The sequence below is a fragment of the Anoplopoma fimbria genome, chromosome 2 (genome assembly GCF_027596085.1).
Source record: "Anoplopoma fimbria isolate UVic2021 breed Golden Eagle Sablefish chromosome 2, Afim_UVic_2022, whole genome shotgun sequence".
NCBI lineage: Eukaryota > Metazoa > Chordata > Actinopteri > Perciformes > Anoplopomatidae > Anoplopoma > Anoplopoma fimbria.
The window spans coordinates 31019661-31040614 of NC_072450.1; the positions used below are offsets into that span (position 1 = coordinate 31019661).

The 20954-nt window shown below is 43.0% G+C and overlaps 1 protein-coding gene across 1 annotated transcript; it reads right to left on the reverse strand.

Annotated features, from left to right (window-relative positions):
- Positions 1-1248: 1248 nt before the first annotated feature.
- Positions 1249-20090, reverse strand: bnc1 (basonuclin 1). Its single transcript, XM_054612111.1, has 5 exons — positions 19974-20090; positions 10595-10697; positions 9497-9732; positions 5612-7686; positions 1249-4498 (listed from the first exon to the last, which is right to left on the reverse strand). The coding sequence occupies exons 1-5, from the start codon at positions 19986-19988 to the stop codon at positions 3679-3681; spliced, it is 3249 nt and encodes a 1082-aa protein (XP_054468086.1). The 5' UTR covers positions 19989-20090; the 3' UTR covers positions 1249-3678.
- Positions 20091-20954: the final 864 nt, after the last annotated feature.

Here is a 20954-nt window from a genome sequence, read left to right on the forward strand (position 1 = left end):
GCCCTCCTCGCTTTTTCAATGTGGGCCCAACGATACTTCCACTGTCCCCGGTCCATTTCCATTCATGAACTTTAACTTTGCATAGCAGTACTACTGCGATTAATTCACCTCTTCAATAACTGTGAGAGCTTTTTTTTTTTTTTTTTTTTTTTTTTTTTTTTTTTTTTTTTTTTTTTGTCGGGAGTGTAGTGTGTGCCATTTTGGAGCAATGCAAATTTTTTATAACTGCAGAATGTGACTACCATCTCAGTGGCTCTTCCATTTTATCATGCCAAAAGTGAAGGATGACAAAAATGAAAATATAATCAAAACACTATTTATTACACGTTGCTGTTGCTGTGCCTCTGTGTCTACATGTTTCTACTGTTTGGTTTCCCAGCCTGGGCAGTGTAGCATTGAAGGGGTCAAGCGGGGTTTACCTGAACACAGTTATTCCGTGGACCACACCCCTACTCGCCTGTCAACAAAGGGCTGATTGCAAGATAACCTCTAAGTAACAAGTCCTGCTTAATGAGTAATTATGTATCATCCTCTCCACTGAATCCTCACTTTCCTTGAATTTGGTGAAATACTGTTTTGAATTTGCGAAATATTTCATGATTGAGTTTACTCCAAACAAGCTGATTTGCACTAGAGCCCACTCATTAGACATATCTTTTCATTACTATAAAGGATCAATTCACCCAAATTGTAAAAAAAAGCATATTTACTTTTTTATTCCTGTCAACTCTTGCACCATAACCAGTGTTGATATAGGGACTATTTTCACAGTAGTGATTCAATTCAATGAAAATTCGCCCCAAGTGAAGCCTGTGGACACTGTTTACATCTCATTCATCTGTTTTTTGATTAAATTCTATTCAACTCCATGGGAGAAATCTTGAAAAATTAAAACCCAACCTTTCTGATGGCTGTCTTGTAGAATTCAATGTGTTGTAATTTGGGTGAAATCGTTCTTTGAGAGAAAATGTTTTTTGTTTTTGTTTCGTTTCTATTTTGGAGGATTTGAAGAGGAATATTTAAGCCTGTATGTAATCTTCCCAGCAGCGTATTGCTTTATGTGTCTGTTAGAGGCTCATCAGTGTTGCTCCGCCTGTAACACTGAGTATTACAAGGACTCGAGGGAGTCGGCCTGGATCAGATGATATTTCTGTTGAGATGAGCGAGGCGACAATCCTCCTCTTTTCTTTGTTCGCATTGGTGTATAAAAACACGGTTCAAAACATGTGCAAACATATGGCTTTTATTTAATTGGAATGAATATTGTAACATTAAATCAAAGGAAATATGAACACCTATCAACATATGTCGGCTTTACTCCGTTTTTTTTAACAAATCCAAACAACAAACGAATGGGATTTTAAATCTGCCGCATTGCATTTAAATACAGAATGTAAAAAATAACAAAAAATATGCAGAATGCAGAGCAAAACCAGAACAATACACCATGGTGAAATAATCAGACATGTACAACTTAACGGACCTCATGCAAGAACATTTTCATATTCTTATCTTAACTATCTCTTACTTGTACTGGTATTAGTGTGCCATGATTCAGCAAATGCTCCTACCTTCAGATAACTGTGTAAATGACCAGCGTAAACATGACGAATGCTATCTGTGCGTAAATGAGCCCGCCTTAATGAGAATTGTGTATCAGCATAATTAATGCCCCAATACTGCCATATAAGGCTACGCATCCTACCCCATATAAACTATATTGAAGTCCTGCTTTGAGAGATCCATAAAGGAAGGTCCATAATTCTCTCTCAGCGTCAGTAGTGGAATTAAAGGACCTGCTAGAGCCAAGGAACGGGCAAAAAAAGACAAGTGCTGTTAATGCCTTTTCAACTGAGGGTCGTACTGTCACTGAAATAAAGAAGAAATGGTTCCACATGAAAAACGTCTCGCAACTCCAAGGTGATCCATGACTGCAAGGGGAGGGGTTTAAATATTTTAGGTCGTTTTGCAGTTTGAGATCTTGATATTGTAGTGTTATACAATAGCATCAACAGCCAATTTAAATGAAAAGTGATATTAGAATTATATTAGCCTATAATTTGAAGTGCAGGAAACAGGAAAAGGGTAATGTCAACATAATTATAAAGTATAATTTTAGGTGTGTTTTCACACTCAAAATTACTTTGAAGTTATTAAATATGCGAATCCATTTGTGAAAACTTGGTTGGAAGCTTGGATAAAAGCAGACAAATACTCATGACCCCTGCCACAGGGCACTCATAAATTGTGTTCTTACATAAGAGAAATTTGAAATACGAAAAAAATGGTGAATGCTGCAAGTTCTCCTAAATCATTTGTACAAGCCACTTGAGAACGAATCTGCTCGTACGAGTGGTTCTTGCAAGAGGTCAACTGTACTCGTTCATTCATTTTTGAAAAAAATAAAATAAATGAAAACATGTAATGTTAGAGGTGAAATTAGCCTTTTTTTATACAGTATATTTTTTGGTTTCTTTCAGATAACAAATTACTCTATTCACAGAATATACAGTTCAATAAACATTTTGTTTACCAGATATTTTTTGGGGTGTGCTCACATGTGGGGCCATTATTATAATTTTTTATTATTATTATTATTATTTCTCAGTGTTTGACTCATTCACAGTACATGCTTCTAGCCTCCAGACACAGCATATCTTCCCGCTTTTCGTCCAGTCAGTCAGGATACTGCAAGCAACCGCACAAACGATACAAGAGCAATGCCTTAATTAAGTCTCGTCCCCCCCGTTTTTTTTTTTTTATAAAAACACCATCAAAATCAAGATATTTCTTTATACGGTGATCAATCAAAAGCTGTTCTTTTCTCATTTTGGTGAATTTTATTTTATTTTACAACAGAGCCTACCCCTGAATACTGCTGTTAATCACAAAGAAGATGAGAGAAGACTGGGTGGCCCCATTTAATACTGCATACCCCTCACACATTATGAAGGGGTTTCTATACACACCTGTGGACTGAAAAAATCTTTGGTCAACATTAGCAGTATGCAACAACCAGAACAGTAAAGACAGATCATATATAACACCATACAATAACTTATTGGTCAAGCTCACAACACTATAGCTTTTCAACAAAGACTATTATTTTTTTAAAACACTGTCCAAATGAACAAAAGGACACATGTAGAGGTTACTTCACTACTGCTTTTGATCAATACATTATGCACAGCTTCACAGGGAAGATGTGGACATCTGACAACAAAAACACGAGAAAAAAAAGAACTCTTATGATACAGTTTCATGGCTCAACTCTCACTTGGACGACACGCGGACAAATTCTGTTCATACAAAGAAATCTTTTTAAATTCTAAAGTGGGCTGTAAGGCAAGCCAATGCAATGGACTCATGAGACTCATAGAGGTCACATTTCTTAATGTTGAAAAATGAATTTACTGTCAAATGATTTGTTCCGGATATTTTTAAATGTTGATGTGGAAACATATTAGTTACACAGTAAAGTTGTATTTGCCACAGAAAATGAACTCCTTTTATTTTTTTCTCTCCTCTCACCAAAATATCACAACAGGATATACACGGTATGTAATTTAAAAAAGTGCTAATTGGTGAGCCTTCTTTAGGTGCCCAAAAACATCAACAACAACAAAAAGACAATTAGAACCAAGGAAATCAGTCATGTTGGCATATTAGCGCAAATCCCTACTCCTGGTCCATCGTGGCCCCTGAGCTAACAGCTAGGTTCCTATGAAGGTTTGGGTTTTGGCTGTGCCTGTTTCTGCTTCGCACAGAAGAGAAGGATGTATCGCAGCCAGGGACTTTACACTTGTGAAGCAGTCTCAGATGGACAGTCTTGTAATGGGCTCTGAATGTGCCCTTGTTGCTGTAGACCTTTTGGCAGACGTGGCAGGTTATCGGAGACCCACCCCCACCTCCCTGAAGCCCGCCTTGTCCTCCCCCAATGCAGCCCAGGGTCCTCTCTCCCACGAGCGCCAACTCCTCGCCCCCAGGCCTCCCCATGCCGATCCCATCGCAGCTTTCATCACTGTCCTCCATGTGGAGCACCTCCTCATCCTCTTCAACCCCTTCCTCGCTACCAACACCATCTGAGTCCCAGGAAGATCGAACACTGCCGCCGCCACGAGGCGGGGCGGAGGAAGAGGTGCTCAGGTCCAGGACTGCCCCATCCTCCCCACTTCCCCCACCTTCTCCTCCTCCTCCTCCTCCTCCTCCTCCTAATCCCTCCATGTCTGCTAAAGGAGATGCCTCAGCACTGTTTGGTGCAGGAGACACTTTGCTCATTGGGAAGACCAGGCCCATGCGATTATGTCCTCGGAAGATGACGGAAGTCTGGCTGGTTGGGTCTCGATGGGGTAGATCTCTGTCCCGTTGGTCCTGGTAGTAGTCCAGGGCAACAGGGTCTCTGTCTCTACAGTGGGATGAGGGCAAGTACAGGGTGTTGGCTGGGCTGAATGAGTCTTTGGTCAGCAGCTTGTGGTGCAGGTTCAAGTTTGCACTGTGTCTGTCGATAAAACACAAACAGTTCAATGTATTATGCGCCATGTGGTGAATGCCTTTAATCCCACATGGATCAAAATACCATTAAAGAGACATTCTTATTGTGATTTTCAGATGATCCTGATTGAGGCCCCGCCCTCATTAAAATGCCAGAGCAATCGAAAAATTCATGAATGTCTCCTTTTTAGACATCCTAATGATGATTAGGTCAGCAGTTTTTTCCCATTTCTGCCAACTGCATTCTGTTTTTTTCCCCCAATGTATATTGTTCACATAGGAGGTGTAAAGAATAGAATACAGTAAGAAGTCAGAAGTGTCGAACAGTCATTAAATATGGGCTTCCGTTTAAACAATGTAAATCAGTGTGTATGCATCACTTGTAACCGCTCTGCCTCGTCTCACAGTCTGATAATATTACAGTGCAAACACACCTGTAGAGTTTTGTAGCTGAGCGCATTTTTCTCTGTTGAGCGTCTGATTGTATGATCCATGGGGCAAAGTATTAATGTGGCTAACTAAAGAGTAGGCACAACAATGGCAGAGAATAAAATATATATGTTCAGACCGCAAGCTACAGGTCTTGACTGACGAGCGGCAGAGGCATTTCTTAAACCTTCAGGCAAGGAATTTAAACATAACGGAGAGAAAACATATTTGGAATTAAATGTCCCAACTGGTCAGTGCTGTTTGTATTTTCAATTTTGCGCCAAATATCTGCATATTACCTAATTTAAATAGGTGAAAATTGCACAAGAGCAAAGAGCCACTACTTGCTTAGCAGCGCAGTAAGGGATACATTTCCCCCTTTGTGGTGCTTTGAAATTAAACTGTTTCTTTTTGTCCTATTTGTGGAGGTTTAGCGGCTGCTGATTTAAGTTCGTCCCCCCCCTGCCAGTACATTTGCATATCTCAGTCGCACATGTTAAAGAACCACTGATCTGATGCTATATAACAGGGTAACTGCTAAGGGAAGCCATGGCGACAACAGAGTGAGCAAAACAGCAACAGATTAGAGGTTGGGATATGAACTCACTTCAGAAACAGTTTAATGGACAGGCTTGAAATTTGTAAGCAATCCTGCACTCAAACAATACCGAAATATATAAATGCCTCTCACCTGTCTCGGCTCCTGCGGGAGGGGAAGGCAGCATTGCAGCCGTCCACTGTGCACATGTGCATCTCCTTCAGGTGGACATTTTGGTAGTGCATTTTGACGCAGTAGGGATTCTTAAAGGTCTTACTGCAGATCTCACAGTGGTGTGGCAGGTCAGCGTTGGGGTCGAAGTGAGACAAGTCGCCGTAGTCATCTACACAGTCGACCGATCCCTCCCTCTCACGGTCTATGAGCTGGAGAGCGCCCCCGTTAGTCAGCTTGTGCTCACCTTCATCCCAGCTGAGCTCTGCAATCTTGTCAGCTTCGTGCTGTGAGTTTGCATGTTCCCTGTCCTCCCTTTCTTCATTGCCATTGGGTTCCTGACAGACTGAGTTGTTGTCACAGTGATTCTCCATCAGTCGGTCTTCGAACGGGGAAGATGCAGAGGTGATGACCCCTGCTTCAGCTTGCCTTGGCCCATCGTCTTTGTCCTCCCTCGCTGTCATTTCTCTATCTAAAGTGTGGTCCAACAGATGCTTGGCGCCCTCCCTGTCCTTCTCTTCACCAGTGTAAGCTCCCCTCGCCTCCCGCTCCTCACCAGCTTGTACCGCGCACATATGCCCTTCTGCTCGGATTCCGTCACACTCTTCCTTGTCCCTGCCCTGAAAAGGAGCCTCGTCCTCAGAGCTGCTCCCCTTATCCATCTGCTCATCCCGCTCCACCACCTCCTTCTCTATCTTTATTGGCATGCTTGACTTCCGAGACTTTTTCTTTGGTATGGGGTCTGACATGTAGGGTTCAGGGGCCGTGATTGGTTTGATGGGTACAGAAGAGGATAACAGAGGAAGGGAGGGTAGTGTTCCTGGGGTGTTGGCAAGCTCTGCCGGGGTTACCAGGCTGCGGTAGAAAGGCAAGACTGGCTGTACTGTTTTTAGGTTAGGGAAGAGGATGCCACTCTGGCCCATGCTGGGGAATGAACTGCTGTGGAGTTTAGAACCATTGTCCACATGGCTCACCATGTAGCTGGGCACTGACTTATGGCTTTCTGCAGAGCAGATGGGGATGGGGGTTCCATATTCAGGCCTCTTCTCTCCTGGAGAGCCCTCATCACCAGACGAGCTGCCCCGGATGTCTTTGTCCCGGTTGTTACGGTTCATAGGCATGTGTAGCCGTGGGTTTGGGTTGGCACTATGGCGATTACGACTGCGCAGCGAGCTGAAGACCATGTTGCAGCCATCGATGGTACACTTGTGCTTAATCTTCAGATGCACTGCATTGTAGTGGATTTTCAGTGTGCCTTTGTCGTAAAATGTCTTCTCACAGGCGTTGCAATACACTCGACCTTTCTTCAGAGAGCATCCTCCCCCTCCACTGCTGCTCCCATTCCTGTCCAGGGAGCGCAGCTTGCCCTCAGGTGACATCTGTGTTATGTCAGAGCTCATGGAGGGTGTGCACGGAGTGGAGGGTCCATCCGAGTAGTTGTCACTAGTGGAGAAGTCCTCTGCCTCAATCTTTGTTGTTGTGGAGAGGCTGTCCATTGGCCTGTCTCCAATTCTGTCTAGATCATCATTAAACGAAACAGAGCTGGAACCTAGCAGGCCGCTCTCAGGAGGGTGTGAAAGCGGGACGGGGTTGTCCCTCCCTAGACCATCGCGACTTTGATCGTCGCGTCTCTGACTCTGCTGCTCCATTGACCCACGGCATGGCTGCTGGTGCTGCTGGTGTTGCTGGTGCTGCGGTGCCCCTGTGGGTGAGCCCAGAAACGGTGCAGGAACCGAGCCTAACAGCTGGAAGGGCAGCATGAAGGCCATGCTGTTGACAAAGTTCTCAAAGTGGTGCATGCTACTGCTGCTCAGCTTATCGACTTTGGATGTTGAGAGGTTGGTGGCAGTGCGTGGGGTGTTGCGCTCAATGAAAGTGCGGATGTCAGAGTTGGTGCGGGTGCTGGGAACCAACACTGCCTGGCCCTCCTTGTCCTGCAGAGCCATCAGCTCCACTATGGACTTGGTCTCGCCAAAACGCAGGAACTGCTGCAGTGTGGCGATCTCCTCCTCGAACGTCATGATGGCCCAGCGGTCCAGCACCTTCCCCGCTACATCCTGCAGGGAGGGCAGGAAGAACAGGAGCAGGATGGTACAGGAAATGGGAGAAGGCAAGGATATGAAATAGATTGAGAAGGAGAGGGGAGAGAGAGCAATTTCTTCATTAGCATTATAAGTGTCTGTTGGGTTGCTCATACATATTCACAGAGTGGGTTGGATGACACACCCTATAAAGCGGACTGGCAGGGCAACTAAATAAAGGAATCAGATTTAGTTTTAATACAAGCGGGCAGTGCAGAACCCTGAGAACCCTCATTACACAGACACCCAGTGTTTCATCTTGCAGGTCATTTCTCTTCATTTAAATCATGTGGATTTACTTCAAGCAGACGGAGAACACGCACACATCCGGGTGAGAATGTGAATCCAAGCATAATAGCAAACACGTACACTCATACACAGACTCCCAAAGGCATGCAAAAAAAAAAATATGCGCACATACACACGCACACAAATGTAGATACACAAGTAAGGGTGGGGTGATCAGAGGGTGGCTCACATTGATCAAGCGGGTCCTCTCTCCCTAAGCCCAGCAGTAATCACATGTGAGTTTGGGTGTCTTTGAAAGTGAAGAGCCGCTCCGTGCCGTAACCGTGATTAATATTTCATCACAGAGCATTCATTGGGCGCCTGTCGAGGATTCTGACTCTACGTTGGCCATTAGATGAGCTAACATGAATTAAACGCAGCCCAACTTGAATACTTGATGATATACTAATCGAAGTGAGAGCTCGCAATGATATAGTGCCTGCAGCCCAGGCCTTGGCAGGCTTGGCTCCGGCTTGAGAGGAAATCTGAAGTAAAAGACATAATATTTACAAATCTACCCGGCACAGTTTGGAGTCCTCCCCGAGCTGGTTGTACCACGACAAACAAGCCGGCAGCATCAGCAGGGTAACAAGGGAGTTCATGGCACTGGTCGCTACATCACATCCCTACTCTCTCCTGTCTTAAGCCATGCTTTCCTGACCCCTCTGTCTCTCTCTTCATAGGCTCTCGCTCACTTAAACTTTTTTTTGGGTTGCACGTTCGCCTCCAAGCAAAAAGAGGCTCTTACACCCTGAAAATAATTACGCTACATACTATGTCGGAATTGTTTTGATATTTAAAGGAACAGTTTGGAAATGGTTTGCCGTCCTTCAGAGATTCAGATGAGAAGGTTGATATCAATCTCATGGCTGTGTGTTAAGAAAAGAGCTGCTGCCATAATGTGTTAAGTTAGTATAGAATTACAACTGGAGCCAGGGGGGGGGGACGACAGCTAGCCTGACTGTCCAAAGTTCAAAAACAGGCCTCCCAACACCCCCAAAGCTAGTGCAATAAACAGGAATGTTATTTTCAGTTCCTCTGGCTCCCAGCACTTCTTTGTGCACTTCTTTTTTAGTTACTAAGATGAAAACACCGACAACTGCCAGACCCGTAAACACAGTGGTAGCAGCCATTTTATCACAAGGTAGCCACGCCCTTAAAGCACACCCTGCTTTGGGTTAATTATTAACTAAATGAACATCATGCTGTATAGAAAATACTTGAAAGATGGCTGTTAGAAAGAATGCAAGTTTACAGCACTTTTATCTAGAAAGTAAATACGCGTATTTCCTAAAATGTTGACCTATTTTTAAAAGAAATCAGCAGGAAGTGTTCAGAAACCCACACTGGTTGAGGTATTAGCAGAACATTCTCAAACACACACACACACACACACACACACACACACACACACACACACACACACACACACACACACACACACACACACACACACACACACAGAGAAAAAAGTCCCCTCCCCCCACACACTGCTTACCTGGAGGACGTATCCACGTATGTAGTCCTGCAGAGTCCAGTCAAGTGCGTTGAGGATCTGGATGACCTCCTCTTGCTTGAGTACAGAGAAAAGGCGGTCCAGGAGGATCTTGAGGCGGATGGGGATGGCCTGGGTGCCATACAGCATCAGGCTGCAGATATCGAACACCACGTTGGAGTGCACAATCTCCACCTGGCTGCTCTGGTACATGTGGTGGACCTTCAGTTTGCTCAGTGCTAGAATACACACATCAAATTTGACTGGATTAGATTTTATGACACGACACTGGGCCCTGAAATGATCAAAGAGAAACAACCGGTTTGGAAAAAAGTTGGAGGATGAAACAAGTATATTTACAATTTAGAAATGTAAGAAATACTGAAAACACAAAATAATTAAAAAAGTGTCATATGGGACAAAACCAAATGAATAAAGTGGTTTGTGTGAATATAGAAAAATCTAATTCCCTACTGTAATTAACAACAAGACTGCTTTTGTTTGCTGCTGACAAGTTAGAGATGCGATTTTTTCCCCCAAATAAATTAAATTATTATAATACTTTATGAGCAATAGATAATAAATAATAAAAAAATAAAATAGACCAAAGCTGTGTGACGGTAGTCGCAGGTTCACATGAGTACATTCTACGTTTATGGATAAGGTCGGGAATGCTGCTTTATTTGCATAGTAATCAAATTTATTTAGCAGAGTAGCACCGACATGAGACTAATTGAATTAAAACAAAAACTGTATCACACCTCTCAAACACCCTTTTCCGTAAAGTCTTCCAGGCACTCTGAATAATCCATGGAACACACTTTGGACAGTTTTCATTGAATCTTTCTCCTGATAAAACAGCCACTAGGTAAACTGTTGACAGCACGTTATCCGGATTAACGGGAACCACATTTTTTCTTAAGATAGGTATTTTAAAAGGCAAAAATCTCAGAATCACTCTGAAACCAATTAAACCGAATGTCTTCAAATATAAGTTGTGCGTTAGCAACTCTGTATTTTATCTAAAAAAAAACATACAATTATTGAAAATAGCCTGAGCTAAATGTCTTTGCTCTAACCATTGAAACAGTGAGCTCTTACCGTGTGCTACCCAGCCATGCTTGCAGTTTTCACACTGCCTCCTCTTCAGCTTCCCAGGCTTGAAGCTGTCACAGTTACAGTTCACCAAAGTGCAGCAGATAGCCTGTCAACACAAAAACAACAGTTATTCTCTTCTTCTAATGAGCACACACACAGAAAAATGATCCTGTTTTTAAAACACACAGTTGCACCCTCCATCTTTCATTTGGATTTGCTGACCTCTTTCAGAACTTGATCACCATATATTGCCAAAATTTTCTTGTTCCAACACTTTCATGAATCAGCTGATGCTTCTGCTGTCTGAATTATTCAAACCAAAGACACAAAAGAAAATATTGTAGATGATTTTTATGATTATATTCCTTTCTTACCAACTTCAGCCAGACATGTTTAGTTGTAAACCTTGAGTAGAATCTGGGCCCCAGGTGGAGCTTTAAAAAGGTTGAAGTTCCCTTTTGAAATTCTTAGCATCAAAGTTCTGACATTTTTTTATGTTATGCCTTTTTATTAAAACATTTTTTGTAAAAAAAGAGCAAAACTTTTGCACTCCAGTAGGACGACAGGTGCGTAGAAGAATACCTTAGGTAGACAATATAGAACAAAAACTCCCACACACTGTCTTCTTCGGTACGTAGACCTTCATCAGGTTATTCCAAATGTATAATATTTCCAAGTGGCCACATTCGTAAGTATCCCAGGAACGCAGCATTACAGAAATTATAGAAAATGTGCCCTGTCATCTAATCGTTCTGTGACTGTGCATGTGAGAAGAGTCAGAGTGTGTGTGCGTGGCTGCAGCTCTGCTTATCCTACACAGCTCCATGAAAAATGTACAACCACCAAGTCGCTCGGAGGAACCGAAAGAAAGAGCTTAGTGGCCTCAAGTAATTTTGGTCTCCCTTTGTGTATCACTCATTGCCTGGTTTTCCCTGTGATGGCAGCCTTAGCACAGGTGTGTGCGTGCGTGCGTGCGTGTGTGTGTGTGTCGGTAGTGCTGCAGGGCAGGTCCTATCTACAGTAGGCCTAACGAAAGGTCTCGGACACACCTGGACCACCAAAACCATCTCAATCAATCAATGCCTAAGGCAGACACAGACACACACACACACACACACACACACACACACAAAGACACACACACACACACACACACACAGGTCAGAGGACTCTGTCCATTAGCTCATCTGCTAATGGGTTTTATCTTTTCAGGATAAATGTGCAGAAAACAGAGTAAGTGGACGGACACACAGAGACTCTTAGTGTGGAGTGAATGGCAGTAATGAGTCAAGTTTTCTGGGTAGCTGCTGACTTGGCAGCGGAGAGGTCTCCAGCACACTGATACACTAAAAATGTCTCTGCCTCTCTTTGCATCGGACAAAAAAAAAAAAAAAAAAAAAAAAAAAAAACCATTTACGCACCAGGAACTGAGGGTAAAGCATCATCAGATTTATGATCAAAGCCCGTGTTGTTAGTGCTACATGTTGAAAAGCTCGGAGTGGCTGCGCTACGCCACCTCTCTCCCTCTGCATCTATAATGCATGATCAGTGGGGCTTTAGGATACATGAGCGGCATGCTTAGCTCCTCGCTGGAGCTCACTCCCTCTCCACGAGCGCAGAGGGGAGAGAAGTGTGGGTGGATGGGTACGGGACCTCCTCCTCCTCCTCCTCCTCATCTAGTCAGCCACTTGGCTCTGCGCTCGAGGATGGGTCTGTCCTTGAGATCTGGGATCGCGTTATTTCACCTTACAATAACCTCCCATCATTAGGACGAATAAACCGACCCGGGATGATGGCGGCGGCAGCTACCTGGCCTTGAAACACAGCGTGGCAGCTCCAGCCTTCAGTCCCGTGACATCCGTTTGTGTTTTTCTCTCTATCGCCCTCTCTGTCAGTTCCATCTCCGGCTGCCTAGCTCGGGACAGTGGTGAGGTGTAAAAAAATAAAAAAAAATAAAGCCCTTTTGCTCATCTCTCAGCGACATAATCCCTTCATTACAGAGCACCAAGAACCAACATGGCCCAATTAGGCTAATCCCACCCCACTGTGGGCGCTCACACACCTCCTCCTGCTGCTCCCCCTAATATACATCTCAATCAGGTGCCCCCTGCTTGCTCGCCAGCCTGAAACACACACACACACACACACACACACACACACACACACACACACACACACACACACACACACACACACACACACACACACACACACACACACACACACACACACACACACACATTCCAATGCACAGTGTGCTCCAGGTCGTTTATCTTAATTAGCAATTCATTTTCTGAGTTCCTGAAAAAAGGGAGAAGGAGAAGAAGAAGGAGAAGAAGAAATATGGCAGTGCAGGGCGGGCCCAGGCTTGGCGAGCGAGCCTCCCCACCATCTCTTTCTCTTTTCTGTTGTCACAACAAAGCCACGGCTGTTCGCACGCATCACTGAAGTCGATGACAAGAGGACTAATTGCACAGAATGATGCGGCTGGGTCAGTGAAGCCATAGCTAACACGGTGTCGTGTTTTCTTTATATCAGGGATGTTTAACAGCGGAGCCACACATGGACCCCGTCCACCTCTACACACTCCTCCAATACATCACACATCCCTCTAATTAGCATTGCATTACATAGTACATGTTGTTGAATAGATGACAAATGGTGTAGATAATAAAGTCAGGAGGTCTCCGTTAACACATAAAGATATGTTTTTATAATAATGGTGATGTAACAAAAAATAGAAACACTGTTTAGATTGCTGTGTTATTAATTTGTGTGTGTGTGTGTGTGGGGGGGGTTGTCAGCATTAATACTTCTTATTACCAAAACAAATGTCACTTCTCGCCACAATGCATTCTCCAAGAGAGTAAGTGCAGCTTGAATTAAGCCTGAACGCCCCTCACTGCTGCTTGTCAACTCCATTCCTGTGAGCTCAGAGTAATAATGGACGGCAAGCAGATGAGTGTATTAACGTTTTTATTAACTCAGAGCTTCACTGTTTGCGTTCATTCTTGACCTTAACTTAACTAAACGTCCAATTGCGGCATTTGCTAATGAAGGCTGTGAGATGCCCTTAATTGAGCAAGTGCTTTTATATATCTATTTCTCTTGTGTGTATGAATTTGTAGGCAGCATTACTTTTGCTAATCTTTTTTTTTTTCTTTTTTTTTTAAGTGAAAGCATATTGAGTCTCCTTGTGTATCTCTTGATTCTGGACACCAATCCCTCAGCGTCGGTCTATTTGTTAAGAGTTAAAGGCGTACGGTACACTCAGAGGTCAGGCTGTGTAGGATGGAGAGACGGAGGTCATGATGGGAGGTTAAAGAGAGAGAAGGCCGAGGTTAAGAAAACGGGGTGAAGAAGGCAGAGACGACATTGAAATGCTGTCTGCGGCTGTATGTGGACCGGATCCTGAGTGTGTATTTACACATTAAAAACCTTGACGCGTCTATGATGTTTGAATTGGGTTAGGGTTGGTTTCAGGTCAAGGTTTACCAGTATATACGTTATATCCATATAGCACATTTAACTGTTTGAATGACAGATGAGGATTTATTAGAATTAGAATTCGTTAAATGATATTTCCCAGTCCACTATTTCCTTACAATGTTGAAATTATACTGACAAGCTGAGTGTTAGTGCTTGATTTCAATTCAAAACAGATTTATTTTAGTTTAGAAGGAATTATTTAAATTTTGTTTCATATTTATTCTCATTATTATCTGCCCAAGATCTTCCTCATTGTCGGAGTTATGGTTCATCGAGAGAAAAGACAGAAATACGTTGAATGAAATCTTAAGGAAAGAGGTCAAAATGAAACAGCAAAGTACGGTTTACACTTTTGTCATCTGGTAGTGCCTACATAGTCTATCATTTCAAGTGTTAATTGTAAAAATAAACGTTATTTTATCCACAACTGCGCATGAGAGTTCTTTGGAAATGTTGAAGTGCCCTCTCATCCGTTTTACAGATTACTTCTTCACCAGCCATTGTCAGTTGTTCGGCCTGTTATTTACAGCAGTTTGATTGAATTGTTTTCCCACACGAGCATTCAGCAAAGACCCGTCCTACTCTGCCTCTGATTGGTTGAATGTACCAGAAGGGTTGGAGGTTGGTAGGGTTATTAATCTCGACTCAGATGCAGATGTTTTCATAAGGATTACAGCCTTCTGGTAAAGTGCTCTCATGTATAATCAAAATGTCCTGATTATGGGAAAAAATGTTTTTGAAAAATATTGTGATGCATGTTGCCTATATCATCATATCAACCTTACTGTTGATATGATGAATGAAAATGAAAAAAAAAAAGGACACTCAAATCAAAAAGGTTGCTGATCGTGATCCATGTGGTGACCGTTAGATATAGAATGTGTGGATGTAATATAGAAAAAAGGAAAGTGTGCATTCTAAGACAGGTCGATTTGGAACATCTTCATTCTACTACTATAGACATGAGATTCTTCACACACACACACACACACACACACACACACACACACACACACACACACACACACACACACACACACACACACACACACACACACACACACACAAAAGACAAAAAATGGAAGGCTTCTTTCTGGCTCTTAAAATAAAAATCCTATATATGTCCTGAAGAGCTACGGGGCTTTAGAGACTCAGCAGAAGCAAACAGCTGCTTGGACAGAGACAGTGGTGGGACGGACGGGGACTCGTTGGCTTAATGCGCTGGAAAACTAATCAATTAGCAGCAGCTCGGCACCAACTGACACTCAATGGGGAAACAAGCGGTGCTGGTGCCAAAGAGTGAATAACAACAGGGTGATCAGCAGCTCCGAGGAAGACTGACGGCGGCCAAGTTCCAGCAGAGCAGATCACATTTTACTAGCAGCTATTAATCACTTTACAGCACTGTTATGGCACAAGGGGAATAAAGGAAGTGAGAGTTTTCCTTGATGGGAAATATAAATGGGGCTCATTTATGGTTCACTTTTTATACGAATTAAACACATTTTATTGAAAACTTCCACAGTGTACGTAACATTAGTGGAAACGACGTTCTCTTAAGGCACCATATATAAAGGGATCAGACGTTGAAACTAATGGATTTTTTTGTTTCATTTAGAAAAATGTGATTTTTTTTTGAGGTTACAAAATCTTTTTGGCCCCCGCCAACCCAAAAGTTGCTACAGCATCAGTTAATCATTTATTAACATTATATAAAGCAATTTCCAAAAAATGACAAACCCTCTCTAAAGGTTGCTTTATTAGAAAGTTAACTCTGACTCTAACAGAAGCGAGGACAAAAAAAGAAAAGGGAGAATTTTGCTGATTATTTTCTGTACTATTTTTGAATTTGAACTTGTGATCGACACTTTCTCTATTTTCTGGCTTTTTAAATGACAGATTGATTCAAGGTAAAAAAAAATAAAATACAAATAATCATGGCATGAATCGTTACTGATTTTAAAATTTAAGAAAATAATTATGAAAGTCATTTTTTAACATCTTTTAGCAGTTCACGGTGAAAATTGAGAGCTGAAGTGACACTGATTTTGGAATGTAACAAAAAAAACAACAACTGAACCATTTAGCACATGAAATCAAAGGGCAGCATTAACTGGCCACTGAAAAGCAAACAAACTGCTGCACAAGCGGTAAGGAAAAGCTGAGAATTCACACACACACACACACACACACACACACACACACACACACACACACACACACACACACACACACACACACACACACACACACACACACACACACACACACACACACAGAGGACATAAATATCTTATCCCAGCCAGAACTCACAGAAAACACTGAGGAATTTAGAGGGAGGACAGTGTTCCTGGTAACTCTCAGATATCCTGCTAATAACGCCGACTTCCACCAATAAAACCGCCTCAGCACCAAAACTGTGGCTGCATGGACTACACCTGGCCCCACAGGCTTTTTGTGTGTGTGTGTGTGTGTTCCGTGCAATGCGAGTAAAAAGCACAGTCATGAATAAATCACGCCGTCGACTGAGTTGTGTATGTGACAGCAAGGTAGTAAAATGTTAATTGATGACAAGTGTTAGTTAAAGCGAGGTTACGATACATGAGCTGCTCAGCGGGCGACGTGATCCGGCCTCAGCTCCTGATTTAATGTCACTCCACTAAGAAAGACGAAGCACTTCAACACACAGCCACGGATCAAAAAAAATAAAATCCATGTGCTTCATTTAAAGTCAACTCCATGTCAGTAGTAGATTTTAAAATGCACTTAAAAAAATAAAATCACGAGTTCCTTAAATACACCGCATCGGACTTGAAAAGGAGAAGACAAACCCAGTAAAACGCCTGTGAGTACAAGTAGTGACAGGCTGTGTTTGAGCCTATTAGGAGTCCATACAGCCCAAAGACAGCGTGAACAACTCATTATCTCACACTCATCTGGCAGTCAATCACAAGAAAAGCACACACACACACACACACACACACACACACACACACACACACACACACACACACACACACACACACACACACATACACACTACACACTACACTATGTTCCAACACTAAAGCAGACAGAAAAAAGGTAGCAAATCTTTACCTGAATATCCATGACAAAAGGGCTGGCTTCCTTAAAAAAAATGAAATAAAAAAAGAAATCATCAAAGACAATGAGCTTGTGGAGTGGAGAGAGGGAGGAGGGGGAGGGGGGGGGGGGAGCCCAAAAAGTTTGGTTGGCTTCCTGGTGTCTGTGGCTCCCCGTTACAAAGGGAGTGTTTGGCTCAGAGAGGGAGTAAATGAGGGGAACATGTTAGTACACTGAGTCTGAGAGAGTTTGGCTCCCAGCTACGCTCTGATTAATATCAGATCTCCCTCTCTCCCCCCGCCTGCCTCTTGACAATCTTGTCACATCTGGCTGACAAATCCTCACAAGCCTTTTGGTGGCAGCGCAGAGCAGACGCAAGGGGTGGCTGCTGTGTGTGTGTGGAGTTTTGGGGTGTTAAGGTGGTGGTGGTGGGGGGGGATGGGCGGATCACAGCTCGAGGAGACGCTGAAGGGGGTAAAAGGCTGGATCAGATACACACACTCTGACACCCCCCCTCATCCCCTCATGGATGGACCATCGTGAACCTAATGAAGCTGACGAGGCTGGCAGGCTACAGTCGCCACTGCCAACACACACACACACACACACATAAACACAGCGATGTGCAACGAGCAGGGGCCCTGTGCGTCGTTTTCCGTGTGTGTGTGTGTGTGTGTGTGTGTGTGTGCTGTGCCCCGGGCCCTGCAGCACTAAAGGAGAACAGAGACGCCCACAGAAAGAGTCGGAGGTAGACAGAAGGAAACAAACGGCAGAAAGAGGTACAGAGATAGGACATGAGTGTGTTAAAGCCACGGAGGGCCACTCTACTCACATTTCTGTCTCACACACACAAACACGCAAATATAAATCTAAATCACTTTGGTGGATTGTTGGAGTAATGGACTCTCAGACAATAAAAGGCAACCTGTTAGAGGAGCATGAAATGTGCAAGGAAGAAAGAAACACACCTCATGAACTGAAATGTTGGCAGAGCTTGATCATAACTCAATTGACGCATTTTTAATGATTATATATAATTATTATTTTCTATTATATTTTCTATTATATTTGTAAAATAAGGGCTGCTTTTAATAACGAACTGAATTCACTGTGCTGCAATATTTAAGGTTAACTTTAAAATATTGACGTTAAAAAACAGTTGCAATTCATCCATTTTACGTACTTTAAACTACTCGTAAAATATATAATAAAATGATATTATAACAATACTTTTGCTGAATCAGTGTTTTTTAATTAAGTAACATTCTGGTTATTGTGAGAATTAAAACAGATAAGATGATAAATGGTATAAAAAGAAAAAAGTATTTCAGATTTGTATTCGTTAATAAAATAAAAAATTTGGATAACACAATTAACTTATAAATAAGTAAGTTATAAAATGTGTCTTTTTCAATCTGTTTTGATTCCAGCTTTGATGATCACACTGCTTCATTCATTAATTGTGTGCTCATCTGATATTGTTGTTGAAGCCTCCAACCTGTCTGGATGTTGAGCTGGTCTCTCTAATACGGAACAAACCACAATTGTTTCTCCTCCAACTGTTTAGCACCGAATACACACACACACACACACACACAGGCATGGAGAGTGTGTTGCCGCTTCCAACACCACCACCACACAGACAGCTCAGCTAATTGTTACATTATGGCTGCGATGAAACATTAGGCTGCTCTTAAATTACATTGTGATGGCTGCAGTCAGCAGACAGGAGGCTACAGGAGGCCGGCTGCTCCCGGTCCAGAACTACGGACCAGAAGATGGAGGACAGGCCCAGGTAAGGAAGGAAGGCTGGGTCCCTGTCCTAGCAGGACATTATTGTCTTTAGGACAAGGGTGGAAGTGGTGTTCAGGATAGAATAGAACGGGACATAGTACCATAAAATGAAACTGAAACATAACAAATCCCTAGGATTGATTGGAATGGAACAAATAAAAATACAGAATATGATTTAAGAAAAGATGAGGAAAGGGAGAAATATAGAATCATTCCCTGCTGAGAGGAAAGCCTGACTTTGACCCTATTATTGTTTTTTTGGGAGTTGTCTCTGGATTCTTGGAAGGCATGTGAGGACAATCTTGGTCCTTGTTGACCAGGGAAACAAAACGCTCTCATTTGGATTCATTTCAATTCAAGTAATTGAAAGCAAATAAATGAGAAAAATGTCAGCTTTTCAGGTGAGTTTTGAAAACTTTACAAAAAAATGACAGGTACCAAAAGTGGGCATGAAATAACATCATCCTGTCATCAATTATTCTTTTATCACATAGTACCTCATTTAAATTAAAAAAAAAATGCAAACGTTATACTATTTTATTTAAACAAGTGTTTTTAAAGTAGAGTTTATGGAACAATTCACCTCTGAGAACTTTTGAAAAAAAAAAAGTATATTTCTCAAAAGTAAGGTATAGAGGGAACAGTATCGCTTCTGTACAATACTACAACTGATATGTAACCTGAGTTTCTCGCACTAGAATCCAAAAATGTCCAACGCTTCCCAGTTCTATGGATCACCATGTGACAACTTGTAACAACACATCCTAAAGATATAGACAAATACAAGACACATCTGGAATCTCAGCAGAACTACACTCTAAATATATACATGTTTCTTGTCAAAGTAGCAAAAGTGTGTAATCCTAAAACAGCAAACATTAACATTTCTCCTAAAAGTCTGCACTCCTTCCGCCTGTCACTCTGATCCCCGTTAACTCCTTCCAGTTGTTCTTGGTTAAACATATCCGTGTGAGTGAGCAGAAAGAGAATAGCAGTGAAGAGCCGTCTCCCTTACCTCGGCCATTGTCATTTAGTCGGATGTTTCCAAGGATACCGTGGAGTTTGCCATTCCCCGCGAGTCCCACAAAACAACTGCCTCCAACTCTCCCGTCCGCACAGATACTAACGCAAAAGAGCCATCACACCCAGCAGCATCTCCTTCAACGGCACGGACACACATGTACTCTGTCTTCTCTGTCTTCACACACACACACACACACACACACACACACACACACACACACACACACACACACTCTGAGCCACCAACACTCCACGGAAAAAAGGGAAGTAGTAGTCACTGTGCTTTTACTCTCATTGCACAGATGCAGTCACACACACACACACGCCTCCTCTGCTTTCTCTCCTCTAATGTTGCCGTGGACTGGCTCTAAACTACTCAAGATGTTCAGTGTGTGTGTGTGTGTGTGTGTGTGTGTGTGTGTGTGTGTGTGTGTGTGTGTGTGTTGAAACTGGGCACAGGGGATTGGAATGAGATCCTCCCACTCGGCATTCTCACCTCAGGAGCTGCCTGCTCCCTCCCTAGCCTGCACACACACGCACACACATGCTCGCATGCACACATGGAGGTGTGCACGCTCTTTCATGCGCGCAGACACACACACACACACACACACACACACATGCACGTCTACCCCCTCAGAGTCACAGGGCAGTCCCCTCACAGCTGGCTGGAAGAGGGCATGACACTCATCTTTCACAGAGATTTGATCAAAAGGAATCACAAAGGCTGGAGGCTCTCCTAATGCAGTCAGGGGAGACTCTCCCTCAATCCCCCTCTCTCTCTCGCTCTCTCCCTCTCTGTCTGAGTAATGCCCTAAATCAACGTTGCCCCTCTTGGTGCACACAGCCCAGTGTGTGTGTCTGGATTCACCTTAACACTGCTCTGTGAACAGCCTCCATAACAAGTTATGCCTTGTGCCGTCAGGAATGTGTCAGTGTCTGTGTCGAGTGTTTCTCGGGTGGAGGGGGACTT